Source organism: Oncorhynchus masou, unplaced genomic scaffold, assembly GCF_036934945.1.
Source record: "Oncorhynchus masou masou isolate Uvic2021 unplaced genomic scaffold, UVic_Omas_1.1 unplaced_scaffold_666, whole genome shotgun sequence".
NCBI classification, from domain to species: Eukaryota; Metazoa; Chordata; class Actinopteri; order Salmoniformes; family Salmonidae; genus Oncorhynchus; species Oncorhynchus masou.
Genome location: NW_027013106.1, coordinates 268,020 through 295,116, shown reverse-complemented (window position 1 = coordinate 295,116; position 27,097 = coordinate 268,020). Strand labels below are relative to the sequence as shown.

Below are 27,097 nucleotides of genomic sequence, written 5' to 3'. Positions count from 1 at the left end.
TACTTTTGTAAGTTAACCCCACGGTCTGTGTCGGGCAGTTTTGTTGAGCAGGGGTTTCAATGCCATGACAGATGGTATCATTTCTGCTGTAGTTGCAATAGGGCTTTCCTCAGTACGAAATCCTCATCGACCCACTGTGCTGTCAGACTCAGTATGCTCGTGGGGCTGACATCGCTGGTCCAAATATCAGTTGTGAAGCTAATAGCAGTGACACCCATAGATGTGCGTTTTAACAATTCTGTGTAACTCCGGTAGGTCACCATATGAAAAATACTGTGTTCTGGGGATTGACCAGTCGGCGAAAGCCAACGTCATCCACGACAGAGGACGGTTGATTGTCAAGGGCAATGAATTCCATTATCTTGGCGTTAACGGATTTCGTCTTTGAGTTGTCTCGCTGAAATGTTCTTACTCTTTCAAATGACTGCTTGACTTGAACTTGTTTAGTTGTTGGAAGTGTGCGCTTAGTTTTTTCTGATTTTGTTCTGAGTCGTGCTGTATTTTTTTGTGGCGTCATTACGTCATCTACCTACGTTATATAGGTATGCATGTCTACTTTGACATCGGTTTTTCACATCCGCATTAAATCGTGCCGATGTTGGCATTTTTAGCTATTATCGTGCGATTCCGATATGCTCAACGATATATTGTGCATCCCTATTTTGTACACTCCGTGTATATCATATAAAGATGGTGTAATGATCAGTTTTTAGCATTATTTTGGGTGGATTATTTTATTACTAAACAACTTTTGTTTATTGATAAACAGGCTATGAATCAAGTACTTGTGTTTATTAAATTGTATTTTAATACTAGGTGTATTATACCATCTGCAGTAACGCGCCACTCGGGACACTCCATCCGAAAAGTTGTTAAATGCTTATCAATTGCCTTGCACAAAGTATCAAAATTCTAAAATACTAGTATTTTTTGATCACAGAAACAATGATAAAATATGGACAAATAAAATAATAATGAAATGTCAATTACATAAAGCAGCCCGTGTAATCATCTGCCAGAGAGTAGCCCCAGTCGGTCTGAGACCCAAGCAATACATTTGGGCCCGGTAACTCGGTAATACTGCCAAAGGCGGCCCAGACTCGGGCCACATGACGTCGGCCGATTCTGACTCAGCCGGAATCCGCACAGATCCACTGTGCTCGCTGGGATGGGTCAACATTCTACAGGCCACAATCAACTCTATGCAAAATAGAGGTGTCCCGGAGGAGGCAGCGACCCCTTCTCATGTGATGGGGTTGGGTCATCCCCGGAATGCACGGACGGTGTTAGTGGGGGAACAGGAAGTTCCGGACAGAAGCGCACCATTATTCAGTGTAAAGAAAGCGCCAGAACGGTGCAGTCAAGAAGATAACATTATTGTCCTTTTCTATTTATTACTACAGGTATGTAATAGCACGTTTAAACATTCTAATATTGAAAGAACGTGTCGTACCATTTTAGGTAATACATCCGTTAAGGTATTATCACGTTGGGTAAAGTGTTATTTTTGTGTCAAGCCGAGTGAAGAACGTGATAATGTTAACTATTTTACAAGTTACATAGTTAGAGCCTTTGGTGTTTGTCTGAGTGGATGTACACCGTTTCTAAATGTAATTTCACGAAGAATATATTTACTTGAGATGTCTGAATTCGTTTTACAATTTATTAGTTTTGTGTAAAATTCACGAACTGGTAAAATGGCGGCGCCACTCGGTTTGCGTCAACAGACTTCAGTCCAGGCAGTGTGGATGCAGCAGAGAGAGACCATTTCACGGTTGCTCTACTGTTTTAAAGCTTAATGTAATGATTATCAGTTTTCTACATGTGTACTAATATTCAGACTATTTAAGTTATCGCTGTCTATACATATTACTATGGTGTGAACGGAAATGCTATTGTTTTTTGATTGAAATAACACAGTGAAGACAAGATTATTCAGGAAAATAGTACATAGTGCTGCCTAAAACATACTGCAACCTTGTACTAAATGGTTTTTGAGTCATTTATGCATTTATGTGAATTCAGGAAATCTACCGTAGATTAAGTGCGTTTAATTGTGTAGCCTGATTTAAAACGTAAACGTTGTCTAATGTGAAGGAATTCATGTTTTGTTGTCCATGCTGAGCTACCAGATCTATTGAAATGAGATCAGTGCGTGACTTGGACAGGAGCTGAGTACCTGCACCTCTAATGTATATTGTTTGAGCTCATGTTCCTCTTATATAATATTAGCTCAACAGTATTGTGGTACTCCTGCACCTAGATTTAAATAATATTTTTTGAGAGTAAAGAAAGTGCCAGAACTGAGAAGACAATAACTTTGTCCGTTTTCTCTTTATTACAACTGGTCGGCTCAGATTTAGTCTGAGGCCGGTAACATCAACATTGAGGACAAACCCAGCCTGCCTCTCTCCTTCCACACTGAGTCCAAACCTACAGTCACTGGGTCCTGATTGTGACAGAGGAGCCCAGTTTGCACTGCAGGATCCATAGATGGCATCAGTGAAGCTGGAAGACTGCAGTCCAACAATGGAGCTGAATATTGACATTAAAGATGAAGAAGAGGAGAAGATTGGGGGATCTGTTAGTCATGGTAAGAGCAGGTTCTGTCTATCCAAGTTTGTTTACTGGCATGGAGCAGTGGGGTGGAGACACTTGCAGAAGTTGGCCTTTTATGGTAAGAGCAGGTTCCATCTAACTACGTTTGTTGTTCATTACAACTTCCCACAGTGCATGAAAAGTTGCAGTATATATGTTTCAATGAGAAGGTAGATGTTATTTCATGCTACTGACACGTGCCTGGTTTGACACCTGTCTGGAGTGATCAGAGAGGAGACTAAAGAAGTGAAGTAGATAAACTGGCAGTCTTTTAAAGTTCTATGAAATGAGTCTGTGTAGTTTCTAACCCTTGTAATAGTGAGTGGAGGATGAAAAAGATCAGAAAAAGATATGAATACATACACTACCAGCCTACTGATATGAATACATACACTACCAGCCTACTGATATGAATACATACAGTACCAGCCTACTGATATGAATACATACACTACCAGCCTACTGATATGAATACATACACTACCAGCCTACTGATATGAATACATACACTACCAGCCTACTGATATGAATACATACAGCATCAAACTACTGATATGAATACATACACTACCAGCCTACTGATGTGAATACATACACTACCAGCCTACTGATATGAATACATACACTACCAGCCTACTGATATGAATACATACACTACCAGCCTACTGATATGAATACATACAGCATCAAACTACTGATATGAATACATACACTACCAGACTGCTGATATGAATACATACACTACCAGACTGCTGATATGAATACATACACTACCAGACTGCTGATATGAATACATACAGCATCAAACTACTGATATGAATACATACACTACCAGCCTACTGATATGAATACATACACTACCAGCCTACTGATATGAATACATACACTACCAGACTACTGATATGAATACATACACTACCAGACTACTGATATGAATACATACACTACCAGACTACTGATATGAATACATACAGTACCAGCCTACTGATATGAATACATACAGTACCTGCCTACTGATATGAATACATACAGTACCAGACTGCTGATATGAATACATACACTACCAGCCTACTGATATGAATACATACAGTACCAGACTACTGATATGAATACATACAGTACATTCGCAATGTATTTAGACCCCATGACTTTTCCCACATTTTTTAATTTACAACTTTTTTCTAAAATTGATTAAATAAATGTTTCTCATCAATCTACACACAATATCCCATAATGACAAAGCAAAAAAAAGGTTAAGAATTGTTTTCACATTTATAAAATATTTAAAACAGAAATTACTTATTTACTTAAGTATTCAGACTCTTTGCTAGGAGATTTGACATTGAGCTCAGGTGCATCTTGTTTCCATTGATCATCCTTGAGATGTTTCTACAACTTGATTGTTGTCAACCTGTTGATTGGACATTATATAGACAGGTGTGTGCCTTTCTAAATAATGTCCCACATTTCAATTCATGAGGTCGAAGGAATTGTCCATAAAGCTCCATGAAAGGAGAAATTCACAAGCTGGTAAAATGGCGGCGCCCACTCGATCTGCAGTAACAGACTTCAGTGCAGGCAGTGAGATTGCAGCAGAGAGACAATTTTACAGTTGCACTACTGTTTTGAAACCAAATGTAATAATAAATGTTTATCGGCAACTATTTCAGTCTATGTCAAGCACTGAATTAGATAAAAAATATAATATATTCTTAGAGAATGAAGAAAGTTCCAGAACTTAAGACAACAATGTTTGTGTCCGTTTCTCTTATACCACTTTCCGACTCAGGTATGAGGCCGGTAACATCAACAGTGAAGACCAACCCAGCCTGCCTCTCTCCTCCCACACTGTGTCCAAACCTACAGTCACTGGGTCCTGATAATGACAGTGGAGGCCAGTTTGCTCTGCAGGATCCAGAGATGGCATCAGTGAAGCTGGAAGACTGCAGTCAAACACTGGAGCTAAATGTCAACATTAAAGATGAAGAGGAGGAGGAAAAGATTGGGAAATCTGTTTCTCATGGTAAGAGCAGGTTCTATCTAACTAAGTTTGTTGTTCGTTCCAACTTCCCACTGTGCAGGATAAGTTGCAGGAGAATGAGTGTGTAGTTACTAACCTTTGTGATGTTGAGTTGATGATACACCTCATAATTTTCATGACTTATGATGTACTTTAATAGTTTTTTATTCCCCTTTTGTATTGCACAGCCTTCTTACATGAATACGTACAGGTAGCCTAGTGGCTAGAGAGTTGGCCAGTCAATTAAAGGCTGCTAGTTCAAATCCCAGAGCTGACAAGGTAAAAATTGGTCATTCTGCCCCTGAGCAAAGCAGTTAACCCACTGTTCCCTCGGCGCCGGAGATGTGGATGTCGATTATGGCAGCCCCCCCCCCCCCCCTCTCTGATTCAAAGTGGTTGGTTTAAATGTGGAAGACACATTTCAGTTGAATGCATTCATTTGTACAACTGACTAGGTATCCCCTCTCCCATTCAGGAAATATTTAAACCCCTTGACTTCTTCACGTTTTGTTACGTTACAGCCTTATTCTAAGATTATATTTTTATATCAAATTTAACAATCAATCTACACACAATACCCCATAATGACAAAGCAAACACGTTTTTAGAAATGTTTTCACATTTTATACTTAAAAAAAACCAAACTGATATACCTTATTTACATACGTATTCAGACCCTTTGCTATGAGACACGACATTAAGCTCAGGTGCATCCTGTTTCCATTAGATATGTTTCTACAACTTGATTGCTGTCCACCTGTGGTAAATTCAATTGATTGGACATGATTTGGAAAATCACACACCTGTCTATATAAGGTCCCACAGTTGACAATGCATGTCAGAGTAAAAACCAAGCCATGAGGTCGAAGGAATTGTCCGTAGAGCTCCATGAAAGGAAAAATTCACAATCTGGTAAAATGGCTGCGCCCAGTCAGTTTGCGTCAACAGACTTCAGTGCAGGCAATGAGGGTGCAGCAGAGAGACATTTTTACTGCTGTTTTGACGCTAAATGTTATGAGTATTGGTTTTCTACATGTGTAATAATATTCAGACACATTTGTCCGTAGAGCTCCATGAAAGGATTATGTCGAGGCACCGATCTAGGGGAGGGAACCAAAACACTACTGCAGTGTTTATTTGTCTTTTATTTAACTAGGCAAGTCGGTTAAGAACACATTTTTATTATTCACTGACTGCCTAACCCGGACGATGCTGGGTCAATTGTGCGCCACCCTATGGGACTCCCGATCACGGCCAGTTGAGATACAGCCTGGAATCGAACCCGTGTCTGTAGTGATGCCTCAAGCGCTGAGATGCAGTGCCTTCGACCGCTGCGCCACTCGGGAGCCCCTTGAAGTGTTGAAGGTCCCCAAGAACACAGTGGCCTCCATCATTCATTGTTTTAAAATTTTTTACACATATTTATTAGTTCCAATTAGGACAATCAACAATTACAGAATGAGTCATAATGATATTTATTCTACCAATAATAGATACAAGCAATGATGTCCATCTGTTGATGGATTATGTTGCATTTGTTACCATGGGTTCATAATTTGCTGAGCTCGAGCTAATTTCTGGTGTGATTTTTAATACCAAGATATGTGAAACCTTGTTCTGTATTCACAAATAGATGCTGTACAACTGGATTCAGTATCTTGTTTGTTGAGGAAAAGGATGGAAGATTTGGTTTTATTAACTTTAAACCTAAAAAACAGACAAGTTATTACTTAAATTGGAGAGTGAATAGTTATTTAGATCTGTTAGGAATAAGAGGATATCATCAGCATACAGGTCCACTCTTTGTTCAAAATCTGTTTTAATTCCACTAATTAACGGTTGGGCCCTTACTGCAATGGCAAAGGGTTCTATAGCTAAAAGAAAGAGTCCTGGACTGTCTGGACATCCTTGTCTCGTGCCCCGAAAAATCTTAAAATGTTGTGAAACTAAGTTGTTAGTGTCAATGTCTGTAGTGGGGTCGGTATATCATCTCTTAATCCGTTTTACAGAAGTAGTTCCCAAATCTCTTAAGAACTTGAAACAACACCACTCCACTCTATGGAATGCCTTTTCTGCATCAAGTGAGAGTATGGCAGTATCAGGGGACCCTTCACATGTGCACTATGTTTAGTACACTACTCACATTGTGAAAACCTTGATGGTTTTTCACATAGCCTTTTTGGTGTATTAGATATGGGAGCAGTCTATCCAATCTCCTGGCTAAGGCTTTAGCACTAATTCATGAGTCGGATTTCAGAAGAGAAATTGGTCAAAATGTGAAAGTTAGACCTTCCCGACAGTAGTCATGCCTTGTGATTTGGCTACACACAATCCACAGCTAGGATATTTAAAAAATAAATAGCATTGTAGCCTATTTAGGTGTGGCCAATGTTGCACAAACCATAAACCTGGGACGGCCCAACATTAATACATTCTTCGAATATCAGGCACGTTTTCACTTTGTTTTTTATATATTTAATATATTTAAATATTTAATATTTAAAGGTAGGTTACCTGATCCTGTCAAACGGGTTCCTGGGACGAAAGACTACAAAACTGAGAGGTGCGGTTGGATCCGGCTCAAATGAAGTACCAACCTTTTCATATGATGGGGTAGGGCCATCCTAAGGATCCCTGAATGCATGGACGGTTGCAACAAAGATTTCTTTATAACTAAACCAAGATAGACCACAGCTGGTCGTTTCCAATGGGAACAGATGAGTCATAGTGGGCAGTGCCAAGCCCGAGCTCCTATTGGCGCATTCTAGCACAAATCCTGCATATTTCTGTTCGCGAACGACTCTGTGAAGAACTTGTGTGCAATAACTCAATTCGCCTCGGCGTTCCTTCTAAATAACGTGATTATTTAAAACTTTTGCAAAGCGTGAAGTCTGCAAAACTTAGTCCACTCTGTTCAAAACAGATTTTAGTTTTGGGAACAGAACTGTATTAAGATCAGATGTTTCATAGATCCATCTTCTCCCACTGCCGGCCAGTGGGCTTCCTCTCACTACCCCATTGTTTTATCTGAGGCTGCACTGTGGTCGTGGAGGAACAGGCTGTTCCACCATTCTTCAGTATAAAGAAAGCGCCAGATCAGTGCAGTCAAGAAGATAACCTTTTGTGTTGGTTTCTATTTATTACGACAGGTATGTAAAAGCGTGTTTAAACGTTCTAATATCAAAACATGTCATACCATGCTCGGTAACATCCGTTAAAGTATTATCACGTTGGGTAATGGTTTGTTATTTTTGTGTCAAACCAAGTGAATGTGAAACTGTTTTAAGTCAAACAAGGTTTGTCTGAATGGATGTACATAACTTCTTCAAAGTAATTTAATAAAAAATCTATTTGAGATTACTGAGTTTGGTTAGCAAGTTATTGGTTTTGTGTGAAATTCACAAGCTGGTAACATGGTGGCGCCCATTCTATCTGCGTCAACAGAATTCAGTGCTGGTGCAGAGACAATTTCACGGTCACACTACAGTTTTGAAGCTGAATGCAATGATTATCATGTGTAGTAGTATTCAGACACGTCCAGTTTCTATATTTAGCTGTAAATGATGGTGTGAACAGGAAATACGATTGGTTTATGATGTGAAGACAGTTATTCAGGAAAATAGTACATAGTGTTCACTATTGTAAAGTGGCTGTTCCACTGGATGTCAGAAGGTGAATTCACCAATTTGTAAGTCGCTCTGGATAAGAGCGTCTGCTAAATGACTTAAATGTAAATGTAAATGTAGTGCTGCTTAAAACAAACTGCAACCTTGTACTAAATGGTTTTTGTGTCATTTTTGCATTTGGGAAATCTAATATAGGTTAAGTTAATTTACGTTGTGTAGACTAATTTTAAAGTGTGTACTTTGTCCAATTTGAATGAATGAATGAATGTTTTGTTACCTACTTCCTCTTTTGAAATGAGATGGACAGGAGATTGGACATGATCTGATTACCGCCACCTCAAATGTCTAGTGTTTGAGCTCATGTTCCCCTTATACAATATTAGCTCAACAGTATTGTGGAGCTGCTGCACCTAAATATAAACAGTACAGGCACCTATTTCAGTCCAAGTCAAGCACTGAATGAAATAATTGAACAAAAATAAATATAATATATATTTTTGAGAGTAAAGAAAGTGCCTGAAGTGTCAAGAAAATAACTTTTTTTCTGTTACTCGTTGTTACTACAGGACGACTAGAATTAAGTCTGAAGCCGGTAACATCCACAGTGAGGACAAACCCAGCCTGCCTCTCTCCTTCCACACTGAGTCCAAACCTACAGTCACTGGGTCCTGATTGTGACAGTGGAGCCCAGTTTGCACTGCAGGATCCAGAGATGGCATCAGTGAAGCTCGAATGCGGTCAAACACTGGAGCTGAATGTCAACATTAAAGATGAAGAAGAGGAGGAGGAGATTGGGAAATCTCTTTCTCATGGTAAGAGCAGGTTATATCTAACAAAGTGTGTTGTTCATTCCAACTTCTCACTATGCAGGAAAAGTTGCAGTAGAACTGTTTCATGATGAACTGTTTCAATGAGAAGGTAATTTTATTTAATGGTACTCAGACTTGCATGGTTTGACATCAGTATTGCCATCATTTGTTTTATTCACTGGTCTGTCTGGAGTGTTCATAGAGTAGACTAAAGAAGTGAAGTAGACAAACTGCCAGTGTTTAAGTTCTATGAAATTAGTTTGTGTAGTTACTAACCATTGTGATAGTGAGTGGAGGACTCTTACCCACTTTTAGAATAGTTTTATTCGCCTGTATTGTACAGCCTACTGATATGAATACATATGTCACCAGGTACAGCCAGAAGAGGACTGGCCACCCCTCTGGGTCTGGTTCCTCTCTACCTTTCTCCTAAGGACCCTGCTTTCTAGGGATTTTTTCCTGTCCACTGTGCTTCTACATCAGCATTGCTTGCTCATTGGGGATTTTAGACTGGGTTTCTGTAATGCACTTTGAGATTTGCTGATGTAAAAAGTGCTTCATAATATACATTTGATTGACATGTATATCACACCAACTGACTGGTTCTTCTGATGTTCTTCTGATGTTCTTTACACAGGAGACCATGTTGAGACATTCTCTACATCCAGAGGGCAACAGCAGGAAGATCACAGAGCTAAGAGGTCTCACCACTGCCCACATTGTGAGGAGAATTTCCCAATTCTATCAAAGCTAAAAATACACCTAAAAATACACACAGGAGAGAATCCGTATTCCTGTACTGACTGTGGGAAGAGATTCACAACATCAAGGGCTCTGACAGTTCATCAGAGAGTGCACCCTGGAGAGAAGCCTTACTCCTGCTCTGACTGTGGAAAGATTTTCTCTTGTCCGGGCCACTTAAAAAGACATGAACATATACATACAGGAGTGAAGCCTTACTCTTGCTCTGACTGTGTAAAATGCTACACAACATCATCTGAGCTAAAACTTCATCAGAGAGTGCACACTGGAGAGAAGCTTTACTCCTGCTATGACTGTGGGAAGAGTTTCTCTCGACAGGGTTTTTTAAAAGCACATGAACTTATACATGCAGGAGTGAAGCCTTATTCCTGCTCTGACTGTGGGAAGATTTTCTCTCAACTGGGCCACTTAAAAAGACATGAACGTATACATACAGGGGTGAAGCCTTACTCCTGCTCTGACTGTGTAAAATGCTTCACAACATCAACTGAGCAAAAAGTCCACCACAGAACACACACAGGAGAGAAGCCTTACTCCTGCTCTGACTGTGTAAAATGCTTCACAACATCAACTGACCTAAAAGTCCATCAGAGAACACACACAGGCGAGAAGCCTTACTTCTGCTCTGACTGTGGAAAGAGTTTTTCTCAATCGTGCCACTTAAAAAGACACCAAGGTAAACATAAAGGAGAGAAGCTTTATACCACTGATCTGACTGTAGAAAATGTTTCAAAACAACAGCTGAGCAAAAAGGTCATCAGAGAACACACACCGGAGAGAAGCCTTACTTCTGCTCTTAATTTGGCAAGAGTAACTCAAGTAAAAGTCTAAAGGTATTCTGTTGTAAATATACCTTAGTTTCAAAAGTAAAAGTGAATCATTTCAAATTGCTTAAATGAACCTCTACGCGATGGGTGTCCACTAACCAGGACGGTTGTTGCTAACCTTTCAATGTGACTAGAATGACGATGTATACAACAGCCAACTTTCCAGAACATAGACATGACTTTATATCGTCAGAAAGCTTAAATTCTGTTAATCTACCTGCAGTGTCCAATTTAACAGTAGCTATTTCATTGAAAAAAATACAGTGCTATTTTTTGAGTAGAGTGCACAACAACTTTTATCATGGCAACTGGTTTAATACATTCACCTCTGAAGGTCAATAGTGTACTTGCATTCAGTAATCTTTCTCTGATTTGTCATCCTGAGGGTCCCAGAGATCAAATGTAGCATAGTTTAATTTGCTAAAATGTTCAAATGTAGGAACTGGGTTCCACATTTTGAACCCCTGTTGTCTCTGGCTCCACACCTACCCCACCTGGCCATCTAGATGTGTGGAAGTTAGTGAATAAGCTAATGATCCATCATGTCGCAGTTGCAAATGAGAACTTGTTCTTAACTAGCCTACCTGGTTAAATAAATGTGAAATAAAAAAAATAAAAAAAATGTATGAAATTCCTGTCAGTGTGTAAACTTAAATGTTTTATTACCATAGCATTTTTATATGTTCTCTATAGTTTTGTACTTAAATGTATCAATTGAACAATTCAGGACATTTGGGGAAACTCCTGGCAGACTTGATACAGTGCAGTAATGTAATTCTTCACTGGATCAGTCAAACTTCTCACACACTGCTGCCATCTGGTGGCCAAAATCTAAATTACATCTAGACTCCTATCTGAAAGTATGGCATTTCACTTGCATTTCAAAGATGAAAAAGAAAATGACAGGTATTTTGTTTGTATTATCTTTTACCAGATCTAATATGTTATTCTCCTACATTAATTTCACATTTCCTCAAACTTCAAATGGTATCAAGAATATGCATTTGGGTATGTGTTGTAGCCTTAAGATGTTTTTAAGCAAACCAGACGGCACAATTGTGTGTTTTATTTGTTATACAGGTAACCCCACTACCCCCCCCCCCCCAACCCCAGTCTGATGGTCACTCCCTGCAGAAGACAGGTAACCCCCCACCCCAGTCTGATGGATATCCAGGGGCACACTCTAACACCATTTACAAGCAAAGCATTTGTGTTTAGTGAGTCTGCCAGATCAGAGGCAGTGGGAAGGACCAGAGATGTTATCTTGATAAGTATGTGAATTGGACCATTTTCTGTCCTGCTTATCATAAACAATGTACTTTTGGGTGTCAGGGAAAATGTATGGAGTAAAAAGTATTATTTAGTGAAATAAAAGTAAAAGTTGTCGAATATAAATAGTAAGGTACAGATACCCCCCCAAAAACTATTTAAGTAGTTCTTTAAATAATTTTTACTAAAGTACCTTACACCACTGCATGCATCCCTGCCGTGTGTCAGCATTGCAGGGTGGTGGTGTGTTGGTTGGGGTGTGTTTTTTCAGGGCACACATTGGTAAAAGTTGAGTAATGTTTGAATGCCACAGAATATCTAAACATCATTGTAAATCAGGTGCCTCCCTTCATGGCAGCAGTGTATCCATCTGCAAATGGATTCTTTCAGCAGGATAATGTCTTATGGCACAAGGTTTGTCCAGGAATGGTTCCAATAACATTATTTCTTTGTCCATCTGTGGGAGGAGATGGAACGAGCTATTCGGAGTAGATCCATTCGCAGCCAACTTGACACAATTGTGGGAAGCATTGGAGTCAACATGGACCAGCATCCCTTTGGAACGCACACAACACCTTGGACAGTCTATGCCCCGACGATTTGAGGCTGTTCTGAGGGCAAAGGGGGGTGCAACTCAATATTAGGAAGGTGTTTCAAATATGTTGTACTAGGGATGCACCGATATGGCATTTTTGGCCAATACGATATCCAATATTTTCCTTGCCGAAAGAACGATACCGATATTTACAATGTTAGCGGCCTTTTAAGCATTTTAGCACAGTTAAATAGTTAACACACACACACGGATGCAGCGGTCTGCAAGAGGCGTCACTACAGTCCATGGTTTGAATCCTGGCTGTATCAAATCCGGATGTGATTTAGAGTCCCATAGGGTCGGGCACAATTGGCCCAGTGTCGTCCGGGGTAGGCCGTCCTTGTAAATAAGCATTTTGTTCTTAACGGATTTGCCTAGTTAAGTAAAGGTTACACACACCACAAACCACACCGACCAAAATATTGTGTTGGCATTTACGTATGTCCCCATTACCAGTAAAACATAATCAAAACCTATTTATTTCACTTGCTGTGCTGTTTCTTTGTTCAGTCGTTTCATTTCCAGGATTTCATCATACATGTCAAGCAGTGAAGTTTCAGCTCTGTCTGTCCGTAGCCTCTCTTCCTCATGTGCTCTTTCACTGTGTCCGTTTCCATCTTGTCCAGCTGTTTATGTAACATGTAACATGAACCCTGTTACTTGTCTGCATCGAAGTAGCGGTCCTTCTACCGAGCATCGAGCATGATGGCGACACAGTAAAGAGACTCAGAGAGAATGCCATCGAATCGCTTGTTCACAGCATCAAGTACTTTTGTAAGTTAACCCCACGGTCTGTGTCGGGCAGTTTTGTTGAGCAGGGGTTTCAATGCCATGACAGATGGTATCATTTCTGCTGTAGTTGCAATAGGGCTTTCCTCAGTACGAAATCCTCATCGACCCACTGTGCTGTCAGACTCAGTATGCTCGTGGGGCTGACATCGCTGGTCCAAATATCAGTTGTGAAGCTAATAGCAGTGACACCCATAGATGTGCGTTTTAACAATTCTGTGTAACTCCGGTAGGTCACCATATGAAAAATACTGTGTTCTGGGGATTGACCAGTCGGCGAAAGCCAACGTCATCCACGACAGAGGACGGTTGATTGTCAAGGGCAATGAATTCCATTATCTTGGCGTTAACGGATTTCGTCTTTGAGTTGTCTCGCTGAAATGTTCTTACTCTTTCAAATGACTGCTTGACTTGAACTTGTTTAGTTGTTGGAAGTGTGCGCTTAGTTTTTTTCTGATTTTGTTCTGAGTCGTGCTGTATTTTTTTGTGGCGTCATTACGTCATCTACCTACGTTATATAGGTATGCATGTCTACTTTGACATCGGTTTTTCACATCCGCATTAAATCGTGCCGATGTTGGCATTTTTAGCTATTATCGTGCGATTCCGATATGCTCAACGATATATTGTGCATCCCTATTTTGTACACTCCGTGTATATCATATAAAGATGGTGTAATGATCAGTTTTTAGCATTATTTTGGGTGGATTATTTTATTACTAAACAACTTTTGTTTATTGATAAACAGGCTATGAATCAAGTACTTGTGTTTATTAAATTGTATTTTAATACTAGGTGTATTATACCATCTGCAGTAACGCGCCACTCGGGACACTCCATCCGAAAAGTTGTTAAATGCTTATCAATTGCCTTGCACAAAGTATCAAAATTCTAAAATACTAGTATTTTTTGATCACAGAAACAATGATAAAATATGGACAAATAAAATAATAATGAAATGTCAATTACATAAAGCAGCCCGTGTAATCATCTGCCAGAGAGTAGCCCCAGTCGGTCTGAGACCCAAGCAATACATTTGGGCCCGGTAACTCGGTAATACTGCCAAAGGCGGCCCAGACTCGGGCCACATGACGTCGGCCGATTCTGACTCAGCCGGAATCCGCACAGATCCACTGTGCTCGCTGGGATGGGACAACATTCTACAGGCCACAATCAACTCTATGCAAAATAGAGGTGTCCCGGAGGAGGCAGCGACCCCTTCTCATGTGATGGGGTTGGGTCATCCCCGGAATGCACGGACGGTGTTAGTGGGGGAACAGGAAGTTCCGGACAGAAGCGCACCATTATTCAGTGTAAAGAAAGCGCCAGAACGGTGCAGTCAAGAAGATAACATTATTGTCCTTTTCTATTTATTACTACAGGTATGTAATAGCACGTTTAAACATTCTAATATTGAAAGAACGTGTCGTACCATTTTAGGTAATACATCCGTTAAGGTATTATCACGTTGGGTAAAGTGTTATTTTTGTGTCAAGCCGAGTGAAGAACGTGATAATGTTAACTATTTTACAAGTTACATAGTTAGAGCCTTTGGTGTTTGTCTGAGTGGATGTACACCGTTTCTAAATGTAATTTCACGAAGAATATATTTACTTGAGATGTCTGAATTCGTTTTACAATTTATTAGTTTTGTGTAAAATTCACGAACTGGTAAAATGGCGGCGCCACTCGGTTTGCGTCAACAGACTTCAGTCCAGGCAGTGTGGATGCAGCAGAGAGAGACCATTTCACGGTTGCTCTACTGTTTTAAAGCTTAATGTAATGATTATCAGTTTTCTACATGTGTACTAATATTCAGACTATTTAAGTTATCGCTGTCTATACATATTACTATGGTGTGAACGGAAATGCTATTGTTTTTTGATTGAAATAACACAGTGAAGACAAGATTATTCAGGAAAATAGTACATAGTGCTGCCTAAAACATACTGCAACCTTGTACTAAATGGTTTTTGAGTCATTTATGCATTTATGTGAATTCAGGAAATCTACCGTAGATTAAGTGCGTTTAATTGTGTAGCCTGATTTAAAACGTAAACGTTGTCTAATGTGAAGGAATTCATGTTTTGTTGTCCATGCTGAGCTACCAGATCTATTGAAATGAGATCAGTGCGTGACTTGGACAGGAGCTGAGTACCTGCACCTCTAATGTATATTGTTTGAGCTCATGTTCCTCTTATATAATATTAGCTCAACAGTATTGTGGTACTCCTGCACCTAGATTTAAATAATATTTTTTGAGAGTAAAGAAAGTGCCAGAACTGAGAAGACAATAACTTTGTCCGTTTTCTCTTTATTACAACTGGTCGGCTCAGATTTAGTCTGAGGCCGGTAACATCAACATTGAGGACAAACCCAGCCTGCCTCTCTCCTTCCACACTGAGTCCAAACCTACAGTCACTGGGTCCTGATTGTGACAGAGGAGCCCAGTTTGCACTGCAGGATCCATAGATGGCATCAGTGAAGCTGGAAGACTGCAGTCCAACAATGGAGCTGAATATTGACATTAAAGATGAAGAAGAGGAGAAGATTGGGGGATCTGTTAGTCATGGTAAGAGCAGGTTCTGTCTATCCAAGTTTGTTTACTGGCATGGAGCAGTGGGGTGGAGACACTTGCAGAAGTTGGCCTTTTATGGTAAGAGCAGGTTCCATCTAACTACGTTTGTTGTTCATTACAACTTCCCACAGTGCATGAAAAGTTGCAGTATATATGTTTCAATGAGAAGGTAGATGTTATTTCATGCTACTGACACGTGCCTGGTTTGACACCTGTCTGGAGTGATCAGAGAGGAGACTAAAGAAGTGAAGTAGATAAACTGGCAGTCTTTTAAAGTTCTATGAAATGAGTCTGTGTAGTTTCTAACCCTTGTAATAGTGAGTGGAGGATGAAAAAGATCAGAAAAAGATATGAATACATACACTACCAGCCTACTGATATGAATACATACACTACCAGCCTACTGATATGAATACATACAGTACCAGCCTACTGATATGAATACATACACTACCAGCCTACTGATATGAATACATACACTACCAGCCTACTGATATGAATACATACACTACCAGCCTACTGATATGAATACATACAGCATCAAACTACTGATATGAATACATACACTACCAGCCTACTGATGTGAATACATACACTACCAGCCTACTGATATGAATACATACACTACCAGCCTACTGATATGAATACATACACTACCAGCCTACTGATATGAATACATACAGCATCAAACTACTGATATGAATACATACACTACCAGACTACTGATATGAATACATACACTACCAGACTGCTGATATGAATACATACACTACCAGACTGCTGATATGAATACATACAGCATCAAACTACTGATATGAATACATACACTACCAGCCTACTGATATGAATACATACACTACCAGCCTACTGATATGAATACATACACTACCAGACTACTGATATGAATACATACACTACCAGACTACTGATATGAATACATACACTACCAGACTACTGATATGAATACATACAGTACCAGCCTACTGATATGAATACATACAGTACCTGCCTACTGATATGAATACATACAGTACCAGACTGCTGATATGAATACATACACTACCAGCCTACTGATATGAATACATACAGTACCAGACTACTGATATGAATACATACAGTACATTCGCAATGTATTTAGACCCCATGACTTTTCCCACATTTTTTAATTTACAACTTTTTTCTAAAATTGATTAAATAAATGTTTCTCATCAATCTACACACAATATCCCATAATGACAAAGCAAAAAAAAGGTTAAGAATTGTTTTCACATTTATAAAATATTTAAAACAGAAATTACTTATTTACTTAAGTATTCAGACTCTTTGCTAGGAGATTTGACATTGAGCTCAGGTGCATCTTGTTTCCATTGATCATCCTTGAGATGTTTCTACAACTTGATTGTTGTCAACCTGTTGATTGGACATTATATAGACAGGTGTGTGCCTTTCTAAATAATGTCCCACATTTCAATTCATGAGGTCGAAGGAATTGTCCATAAAGCTCCATGAAAGGAGAAATTCACAAGCTGGTAAAATGGCGGCGCCCACTCGATCTGCAGTAACAGACTTCAGTGCAGGCAGTGAGATTGCAGCAGAGAGACAATTTTACAGTTGCACTACTGTTTTGAAACCAAATGTAATAATAAATGTTTATCGGCAACTATTTCAGTCTATGTCAAGCACTGAATTAGATAAAAAATATAATATATTCTTAGAGAATGAAGAAAGTTCCAGAACTTAAGACAACAATGTTTGTGTCCGTTTCTCTTATACCACTTTCCGACTCAGGTATGAGGCCGGTAACATCAACAGTGAAGACCAACCCAGCCTGCCTCTCTCCTCCCACACTGTGTCCAAACCTACAGTCACTGGGTCCTGATAATGACAGTGGAGGCCAGTTTGCTCTGCAGGATCCAGAGATGGCATCAGTGAAGCTGGAAGACTGCAGTCAAACACTGGAGCTAAATGTCAACATTAAAGATGAAGAGGAGGAGGAAAAGATTGGGAAATCTGTTTCTCATGGTAAGAGCAGGTTCTATCTAACTAAGTTTGTTGTTCGTTCCAACTTCCCACTGTGCAGGATAAGTTGCAGGAGAATGAGTGTGTAGTTACTAACCTTTGTGATGTTGAGTTGATGATACACCTCATAATTTTCATGACTTATGATGTACTTTAATAGTTTTTTATTCCCCTTTTGTATTGCACAGCCTTCTTACATGAATACGTACAGGTAGCCTAGTGGCTAGAGAGTTGGCCAGTCAATTAAAGGCTGCTAGTTCAAATCCCAGAGCTGACAAGGTAAAAATTGGTCATTCTGCCCCTGAGCAAAGCAGTTAACCCACTGTTCCCTCGGCGCCGGAGATGTGGATGTCGATTATGGCAGCCCCCCCCCCCCTCTCTGATTCAAAGTGGTTGGTTTAAATGTGGAAGACACATTTCAGTTGAATGCATTCATTTGTACAACTGACTAGGTATCCCCTCTCCCATTCAGGAAATATTTAAACCCCTTGACTTCTTCACGTTTTGTTACGTTACAGCCTTATTCTAAGATTATATTTTTATATCAAATTTAACAATCAATCTACACACAATACCCCATAATGACAAAGCAAACACGTTTTTAGAAATGTTTTCACATTTTATACTTAAAAAAAACCAAACTGATATACCTTATTTACATACGTATTCAGACCCTTTGCTATGAGACACGACATTAAGCTCAGGTGCATCCTGTTTCCATTAGATATGTTTCTACAACTTGATTGCTGTCCACCTGTGGTAAATTCAATTGATTGGACATGATTTGGAAAATCACACACCTGTCTATATAAGGTCCCACAGTTGACAATGCATGTCAGAGTAAAAACCAAGCCATGAGGTCGAAGGAATTGTCCGTAGAGCTCCATGAAAGGAAAAATTCACAATCTGGTAAAATGGCTGCGCCCAGTCAGTTTGCGTCAACAGACTTCAGTGCAGGCAATGAGGGTGCAGCAGAGAGACATTTTTACTGCTGTTTTGACGCTAAATGTTATGAGTATTGGTTTTCTACATGTGTAATAATATTCAGACACATTTGTCCGTAGAGCTCCATGAAAGGATTATGTCGAGGCACCGATCTAGGGGAGGGAACCAAAACACTACTGCAGTGTTTATTTGTCTTTTATTTAACTAGGCAAGTCGGTTAAGAACACATTTTTATTATTCACTGACTGCCTAACCCGGACGATGCTGGGTCAATTGTGCGCCACCCTATGGGACTCCCGATCACGGCCAGTTGAGATACAGCCTGGAATCGAACCCGTGTCTGTAGTGATGCCTCAAGCGCTGAGATGCAGTGCCTTCGACCGCTGCGCCACTCGGGAGCCCCTTGAAGTGTTGAAGGTCCCCAAGAACACAGTGGCCTCCATCATTCATTGTTTTAAAATTTTTTACACATATTTATTAGTTCCAATTAGGACAATCAACAATTACAGAATGAGTCATAATGATATTTATTCTACCAATAATAGATACAAGCAATGATGTCCATCTGTTGATGGATTATGTTGCATTTGTTACCATGGGTTCATAATTTGCTGAGCTCGAGCTAATTTCTGGTGTGATTTTTAATACCAAGATATGTGAAACCTTGTTCTGTATTCACAAATAGATGCTGTACAACTGGATTCAGTATCTTGTTTGTTGAGGAAAAGGATGGAAGATTTGGTTTTATTAACTTTAAACCTAAAAAACAGACAAGTTATTACTTAAATTGGAGAGTGAATAGTTATTTAGATCTGTTAGGAATAAGAGGATATCATCAGCATACAGGTCCACTCTTTGTTCAAAATCTGTTTTAATTCCACTAATTAACGGTTGGGCCCTTACTGCAATGGCAAAGGGTTCTATAGCTAAAAGAAAGAGTCCTGGACTGTCTGGACATCCTTGTCTCGTGCCCCCGAAAAATCTTAAAATGTTGTGAAACTAAGTTGTTAGTGTCAATGTCTGTAGTGGGGTCGGTATATCATCTCTTAATCCGTTTTACAGAAGTAGTTCCCAAATCTCTTAAGAACTTGAAACAACACCACTCCACTCTATGGAATGCCTTTTCTGCATCAAGTGAGAGTATGGCAGTATCAGGGGACCCTTCACATGTGCACTATGTTTAGTACACTACTCACATTGTGAAAACCTTGATGGTTTTTCACATAGCCTTTTTGGTGTATTAGATATGGGAGCAGTCTATCCAATCTCCTGGCTAAGGCTTTAGCACTAATTCATGAGTCGGATTTCAGAAGAGAAATTGGTCAAAATGTGAAAGTTAGACCTTCCCGACAGTAGTCATGCCTTGTGATTTGGCTACACACAATCCACAGCTAGGATATTTAAAAAATAAATAGCATTGTAGCCTATTTAGGTGTGGCCAATGTTGCACAAACCATAAACCTGGGACGGCCCAACATTAATACATTCTTCGAATATCAGGCACGTTTTCACTTTGTTTTTTATATATTTAATATATTTAAATATTTAATATTTAAAGGTAGGTTACCTGATCCTGTCAAACGGGTTCCTGGGACGAAAGACTACAAAACTGAGAGGTGCGGTTGGATCCGGCTCAAATGAAGTACCAACCTTTTCATATGATGGGGTAGGGCCATCCTAATGATCCCTGAATGCATGGACGGTTGCAACAAAGATTTATTTATAACTAAACCAAGATAGACCACAGCTGGTCGTTTCCAATGGGAACAGATGAGTCATAGTGGGCAGTGCCAAGCCCGAGCTCCTATTGGCGCATTCTAGCACAAATCCTGCATATTTCTGTTCGCGAACGACTCTGTGAAGAACTTGTGTGCAATAACTCAATTCGCCTCGGCGTTCCTTCTAAATAACGTGATTATTTAAAACTTTTGCAAAGCGTGAAGTCTGCAAAACTTAGTCCACTCTGTTCAAAACAGATTTTAGTTTTGGGAACAGAACTGTATTAAGATCAGATGTTTCATAGATCCATCTTCTCCCACTGCCGGCCAGTGGGCTTCCTCTCACTACCCCATTGTTTTATCTGAGGCTGCACTGTGGTCGTGGAGGAACAGGCTGTTCCACCATTCTTCAGTATAAAGAAAGCGCCAGATCAGTGCAGTCAAGAAGATAACCTTTTGTGTTGGTTTCTATTTATTACGACAGGTATGTAAAAGCGTGTTTAAACGTTCTAATATCAAAACATGTCATACCATGCTCGGTAACATCCGTTAAAGTATTATCACGTTGGGTAATGGTTTGTTATTTTTGTGTCAAACCAAGTGAATGTGAAACTGTTTTAAGTCAAACAAGGTTTGTCTGAATGGATGTACATAACTTCTTCAAAGTAATTTAATAAAAAATCTATTTGAGATTACTGAGTTTGGTTAGCAAGTTATTGGTTTTGTGTGAAATTCACAAGCTGGTAACATGGTGGCGCCCATTCTATCTGCGTCAACAGAATTCAGTGCTGGTGCAGAGACAATTTCACGGTCACACTACAGTTTTGAAGCTGAATGCAATGATTATCATGTGTAGTAGTATTCAGACACGTCCAGTTTCTATATTTAGCTGTAAATGATGGTGTGAACAGGAAATACGATTGGTTTATGATGTGAAGACAGTTATTCAGGAAAATAGTACATAGTGTTCACTATTGTAAAGTGGCTGTTCCACTGGATGTCAGAAGGTGAATTCACCAATTTGTAAGTCGCTCTGGATAAGAGCGTCTGCTAAATGACTTAAATGTAAATGTAAATGTAGTGCTGCTTAAAACAAACTGCAACCTTGTACTAAATGGTTTTTGTGTCATTTTTGCATTTGGGAAATCTAATATAGGTTAAGTTAATTTACGTTGTGTAGACTAATTTTAAAGTGTGTACTTTGTCCAATTTGAATGAATGAATGAATGAATGTTTTGTTACCTACTTCCTCTTTTGAAATGAGATGGACAGGAGATTGGACATGATCTGATTACCGCCACCTCAAATGTCTAGTGTTTGAGCTCATGTTCCCCTTATACAATATTAGCTCAACAGTATTGTGGAGCTGCTGCACCTAAATATAAACAGTACCGGCACCTATTTCAGTCCAAGTCAAGCACTGAATGAAATAATTGAACAAAAATAAATATAATATATATTTTTGAGAGTAAAGAAAGTGCCTGAAGTGTCAAGAAAATAACTTTTTTTTCTGTTACTCGTTGTTACTACAGGACGACTAGAATTAAGTCTGAAGCCGGTAACATCCACAGTGAGGACAAACCCAGCCTGCCTCTCTCCTTCCACACTGAGTCCAAACCTACAGTCACTGGGTCCTGATTGTGACAGTGGAGCCCAGTTTGCACTGCAGGATCCAGAGATGGCATCAGTGAAGCTCGAATGCGGTCAAACACTGGAGCTGAATGTCAACATTAAAGATGAAGAAGAGGAGGAGGAGATTGGGAAATCTCTTTCTCATGGTAAGAGCAGGTTATATCTAACAAAGTGTGTTGTTCATTCCAACTTCTCACTATGCAGGAAAAGTTGCAGTAGAACTGTTTCATGATGAACTGTTTCAATGAGAAGGTAATTTTATTTTATGCTACTCAGACTTGCATGGTTTGACATCAGTATTGCCATCATTTGTTTTATTCACTGGTCTGTCTGGAGTGTTCATAGAGTAGACTAAAGAAGTGAAGTAGACAAACTGCCAGTGTTTAAGTTCTATGAAATTAGTTTGTGTAGTTACTAACCATTGTGATAGTGAGTGGAGGACTCTTACCCACTTTTAGAATAGTTTTATTCGCCTGTATTGTACAGCCTACTGATATGAATACATATGTCACCAGGTACAGCCAGAAGAGGACTGGCCACCCCTCTGGCTCTGGTTCCTCTCTACCTTTCTCCTAAGGACCCTGCTTTCTAGGGATTTTTTCCTGTCCACTGTGCTTCTACATCAGCATTGCTTGCTCATTGGGGATTTTAGACTGGGTTTCTGTAATGCACTTTGAGATTTGCTGATGTAAAAAGTTTGATTGACATGTATATCACACCAACTGACTGGTTCTTCTGATGTTCTTCTGATGTTCTTTACACAGGAGACCATGTTGAGACATTCTCTACATCCAGAGGGCAACAGCAGGAAGATCACAGAGCTAAGAGGTCTCACCACTGCCCACATTGTGAGGAGAATTTCCCAATTCTATCAAAGCTAAAAATACACCTAAAAATACACACAGGAGAGAATCCGTATTCCTGTACTGACTGTGGGAAGAGATTCACAACATCAAGGGCTCTGACAGTTCATCAGAGAGTGCACCCTGGAGAGAAGCCTTACTCCTGCTCTGACTGTGGAAAGATTTTCTCTTGTCCGGGCCACTTAAAAGACATGAACATATACATACAGGAGTGAAGCCTTACTCTTGCTCTGACTGTGTAAAATGCTACACAACATCATCTGAGCTAAAACTTCATCAGAGAGTGCACACTGGAGAGAAGCTTTACTCCTGCTATGACTGTGGGAAGAGTTTCTCTCGACAGGGTTTTTTAAAAGCACATGAACTTATACATGCAGGAGTGAAGCCTTATTCCTGCTCTGACTGTGGGAAGATTTTCTCTCAACTGGGCCACTTAAAAAGACATGAACGTATACATACAGGGGTGAAGCCTTACTCCTGCTCTGACTGTGTAAAATGCTTCACAACATCAACTGAGCAAAAAGTCCACCACAGAACACACACAGGAGAGAAGCCTTACTCCTGCTCTGACTGTGTAAAATGCTTCACAACATCAACTGACCTAAAAGTCCATCAGAGAACACACACAGGCGAGAAGCCTTACTTCTGCTCTGACTGTGGAAAGAGTTTTTCTCAATCGTGCCACTTAAAAAGACACCAAGGTAAACATAAAGGAGAGAAGCTTTATACCACTGATCTGACTGTAGAAAATGTTTCAAAACAACAGCTGAGCAAAAAGGTCATCAGAGAACACACACCGGAGAGAAGCCTTACTTCTGCTCTTAATTTGGCAAGAGTAACTCAAGTAAAAGTCTAAAGGTATTCTGTTGTAAATATACCTTAGTTTCAAAAGTAAAAGTGAATCATTTCAAATTGCTTAAATGAACCTCTACGCGATGGGTGTCCACTAACCAGGACGGTTGTTGCTAACCTTTCAATGTGACTAGAATGACGATGTATACAACAGCCAACTTTCCAGAACATAGACATGACTTTATATCGTCAGAAAGCTTAAATTCTGTTAATCTACCTGCAGTGTCCAATTTAACAGTAGCTATTTCATTGAAAAAAATACAGTGCTATTTTTTGAGTAGAGTGCACAACAACTTTTATCATGGCAACTGGTTTAATACATTCACCTCTGAAGGTCAATAGTGTACTTGCATTCAGTAATCTTTCTCTGATTTGTCATCCTGAGGGTCCCAGAGATCAAATGTAGCATAGTTTAATTTGCTAAAATGTTCAAATGTAGGAACTGGGTTCCACATTTTGAACCCCTGTTGTCTCTGGCTCCACACCTACCCCACCTGGCCATCTAGATGTGTGGAAGTTAGTGAATAAGCTAATGATCCATCATGTCGCAGTTGCAAATGAGAACTTGTTCTTAACTAGCCTACCTGGTTAAATAAAGGTGAAATTAAAAAAAATTAAAAAAACGTATGAAATTCCTGTCAGTGTGTAAACTTAAATGTTTTATTACCATAGCATTTTTATATGTTCTCTATAGTTTTGTACTTAAATGTATCAATTGAACAATTCAGGACATTTGGGGAAACTCCTGGCAGACTTGATACAGTGCAGTAATGTAATTCTTCACTGGATCAGTCAAACTTCTCACACACTGCTGCCATCTGGTGGCCAAAATCTAAATTACATCTAGACTCCTATCTGAAAGTATGGCATTTCACTTGCATTTCAAAGATGAAAAAGAAAATGACAGGTATTTTGTTTGTATTATCTTTTACCAGATCTAATATGTTATTCTCCTACATTAATTTCACATTTCCTCAAACTTCAAATGGTATCAAGAATATGCATTTGGGTATGTGTTGTAGCCTTAAGATGTTTTTAAGCAAACCAGACGGCACAATTGTGTGTTTTATTTGTTATACAGGTAACCCCACGAATATAAATAGTAAGGTACAGATACCCCCCCAAAAACTATTTAAGTAGTTCTTTAAATAATTTTTACTAAAGTACCTTACACCACTGCATGCATCCCTGCCGTGTGTCAGCATTGCAGGGTGGTGGTGTGTTGGTTGGGGTGTGTTTTTTCAGGGCACACATTGGTAAAAGTTGAGTAATGTTTGAATGCCACAGAATATCTAAACATCATTGTAAATCAGGTGCCTCCCTTCATGGCAGCAGTGTATCCATCTGCAAATGGATTCTTTCAGCAGGATAATGTCTTATGGCACAAGGTTTGTCCAGGAATGGTTCCAATAACATTATTTCTTTGTCCATCTGTGGGAGGAGATGGAACGAGCTATTCGGAGTAGATCCATTCGCAGCCAACTTGACACAATTGTGGGAAGCATTGGAGTCAACATGGACCAGCATCCCTTTGGAACGCACACAACACCTTGGACAGTCTATGCCCCGACGATTTGAGGCTGTTCTGAGGGCAAAGGGGGTGCAACTCAATATTAGGAAGGTGTTTCAAATATGTTGTACTAGGGATGCACCGATATGGCATTTTTGGCCAATACGATATCCAATATTTTCCTTGCCGAAAGAACGATACCGATATTTACAATGTTAGCGGCCTTTTAAGCATTTTAGCACAGTTAAATAGTTAACACACACACACGGATGCAGCGGTCTGCAAGAGGCGTCACTACAGTCCATGGTTTGAATCCTGGCTGTATCAAATCCGGATGTGATTTAGAGTCCCATAGGGTCGGGCACAATTGGCCCAGTGTCGTCCGGGGTAGGCCGTCCTTGTAAATAAGCATTTTGTTCTTAACGGATTTGCCTAGTTAAGTAAAGGTTACACACACCACAAACCACACCGACCAAAATATTGTGTTGGCATTTACGTATGTCCCCATTACCAGTAAAACATAATCAAAACCTATTTATTTCACTTGCTGTGCTGTTTCTTTGTTCAGTCGTTTCATTTCCAGGATTTCATCATACATGTCAAGCAGTGAAGTTTCAGCTCTGTCTGTCCGTAGCCTCTCTTCCTCATGTGCTCTTTCACTGTGTCCGTTTCCATCTTGTCCAGCTGTTTATGTAACATGTAACATGAACCCTGTTACTTGTCTGCATCGAAGTAGCGGTCCTTCTACCGAGCATCGAGCATGATGGCGACACAGTAAAGAGACTCAGAGAGAATGCCATCGAATCGCTTGTTCACAGCATCAAGTACTTTTGTAAGTTAACCCCACGGTCTGTGTCGGGCAGTTTTGTTGAGCAGGGGTTTCAATGCCATGACAGAGGGTATCATTTCTGCTGCAGTTGCAATAGGGCTTTCCTCAGTACGAAATCCTCATCGACCCACTGTGCTGTCAGACTCAGTATTCTCGTGGGGCTGACATCGCTGGTCCAAATATCAGTTGTGAAGCTAATAGCAGTGACACCCATAGGTGTGCGTTTTAACAATTCTGTGTAACTCCGGTAGGTCACCATATGAAAAATAGTGTGTACTGGGGATTGACCAGTCGGCGAAAGCGAACGTCATCCACGACAGAGGACGGTTGGTTGTCAAGGGCAATGAATTCCATTATCTTGGCGTTAACGGATTTCGCCTTTGAGTTGTCTCGCTGAAAATTTCTTTCTCTTTTAAATGACTGCTTGACTTGAACTTGTTTAGTTGTTGGAAGTGTGCGCTTAGTTTTTTTCTGATTTTGTTCTGAGTCGTGCTGTATTTTTTGTGGCGTCATTACGTCATCTACCTACGTTATATAGGTATGCATGTCTACTTTGACATCGGTTTTTCACATCCGCATTATATCGGGCCGATGTTGGCATTTTTAGCTATTATCGTCCGATTACGATATGCTCAACGATATATTGCGCATCCATATTTGGTACACTCCGTGTATATCATATAAAGATGGTGTAATGAACAGTTTTTAGCATTAGTTTGGGTGTATTATTTTATTACTGAACAACTTTTGTTTATTGATAAACAAGCTGTGAATCAACTACTTGTGTTTATTAAATTGTATTTTAATACTAGATGTATTATACCATCTGCAGTAACGCGCCACTCGGGACAGTCCA

The 27,097-nt window shown here is 39.8% G+C and overlaps 3 protein-coding genes across 5 annotated transcripts; all 3 read left to right on the top strand.

Annotated features, from left to right (window-relative positions):
• The first annotated feature begins 1,295 nt into the window (after positions 1–1,295).
• LOC135536808 (zinc finger protein 558-like) lies at positions 1,296–11,567 on the top strand. 2 transcript variants are annotated; one of them, XM_064963041.1, is made up of 6 exons: positions 1,296–1,403; positions 2,358–2,593; positions 4,388–4,621; positions 8,811–9,056; positions 9,426–9,458; positions 9,691–11,567. In XM_064963041.1, exons 2-6 carry the CDS (start codon positions 2,494–2,496, stop codon positions 10,644–10,646), a joined length of 1,569 nt encoding a protein of 522 aa, XP_064819113.1. In that variant the 5' UTR covers positions 1,296–1,403; positions 2,358–2,493; the 3' UTR covers positions 10,647–11,567. The 2 variants fall into 2 exon arrangements, with proteins under 2 accessions (XP_064819113.1, XP_064819114.1); XM_064963042.1 differs by lacking the exon at positions 9,426–9,458 and having other exon boundaries at positions 9,691–11,272.
• Positions 11,568–14,564: 2,997 nt separating this feature from the next.
• On the top strand, positions 14,565–22,937 carry LOC135536817 (uncharacterized). Of its 2 annotated transcripts, XM_064963069.1 has the most exons (5): positions 14,565–14,677; positions 15,632–15,867; positions 17,662–17,895; positions 22,088–22,333; positions 22,703–22,937. In XM_064963069.1, the coding sequence occupies exons 2-5, from the start codon at positions 15,768–15,770 to the stop codon at positions 22,777–22,779; spliced, it is 657 nt and encodes a 218-aa protein (XP_064819141.1). In that variant the 5' UTR covers positions 14,565–14,677; positions 15,632–15,767; the 3' UTR covers positions 22,780–22,937. The 2 variants fall into 2 exon arrangements, with proteins under 2 accessions (XP_064819141.1, XP_064819140.1); XM_064963068.1 differs by lacking the exon at positions 22,703–22,937 and having other exon boundaries at positions 22,088–22,696.
• Positions 22,938–23,204: 267 nt separating this feature from the next.
• Positions 23,205–24,528, top strand: LOC135536805 (gastrula zinc finger protein XlCGF71.1-like; the record flags this gene model as incomplete). Its single annotated transcript, XM_064963031.1, has 1 exon — positions 23,205–24,528. A coding segment is annotated over one exon (702 nt), but the record flags the coding sequence as incomplete, so codon positions are not given.
• Positions 24,529–27,097: the final 2,569 nt, after the last annotated feature.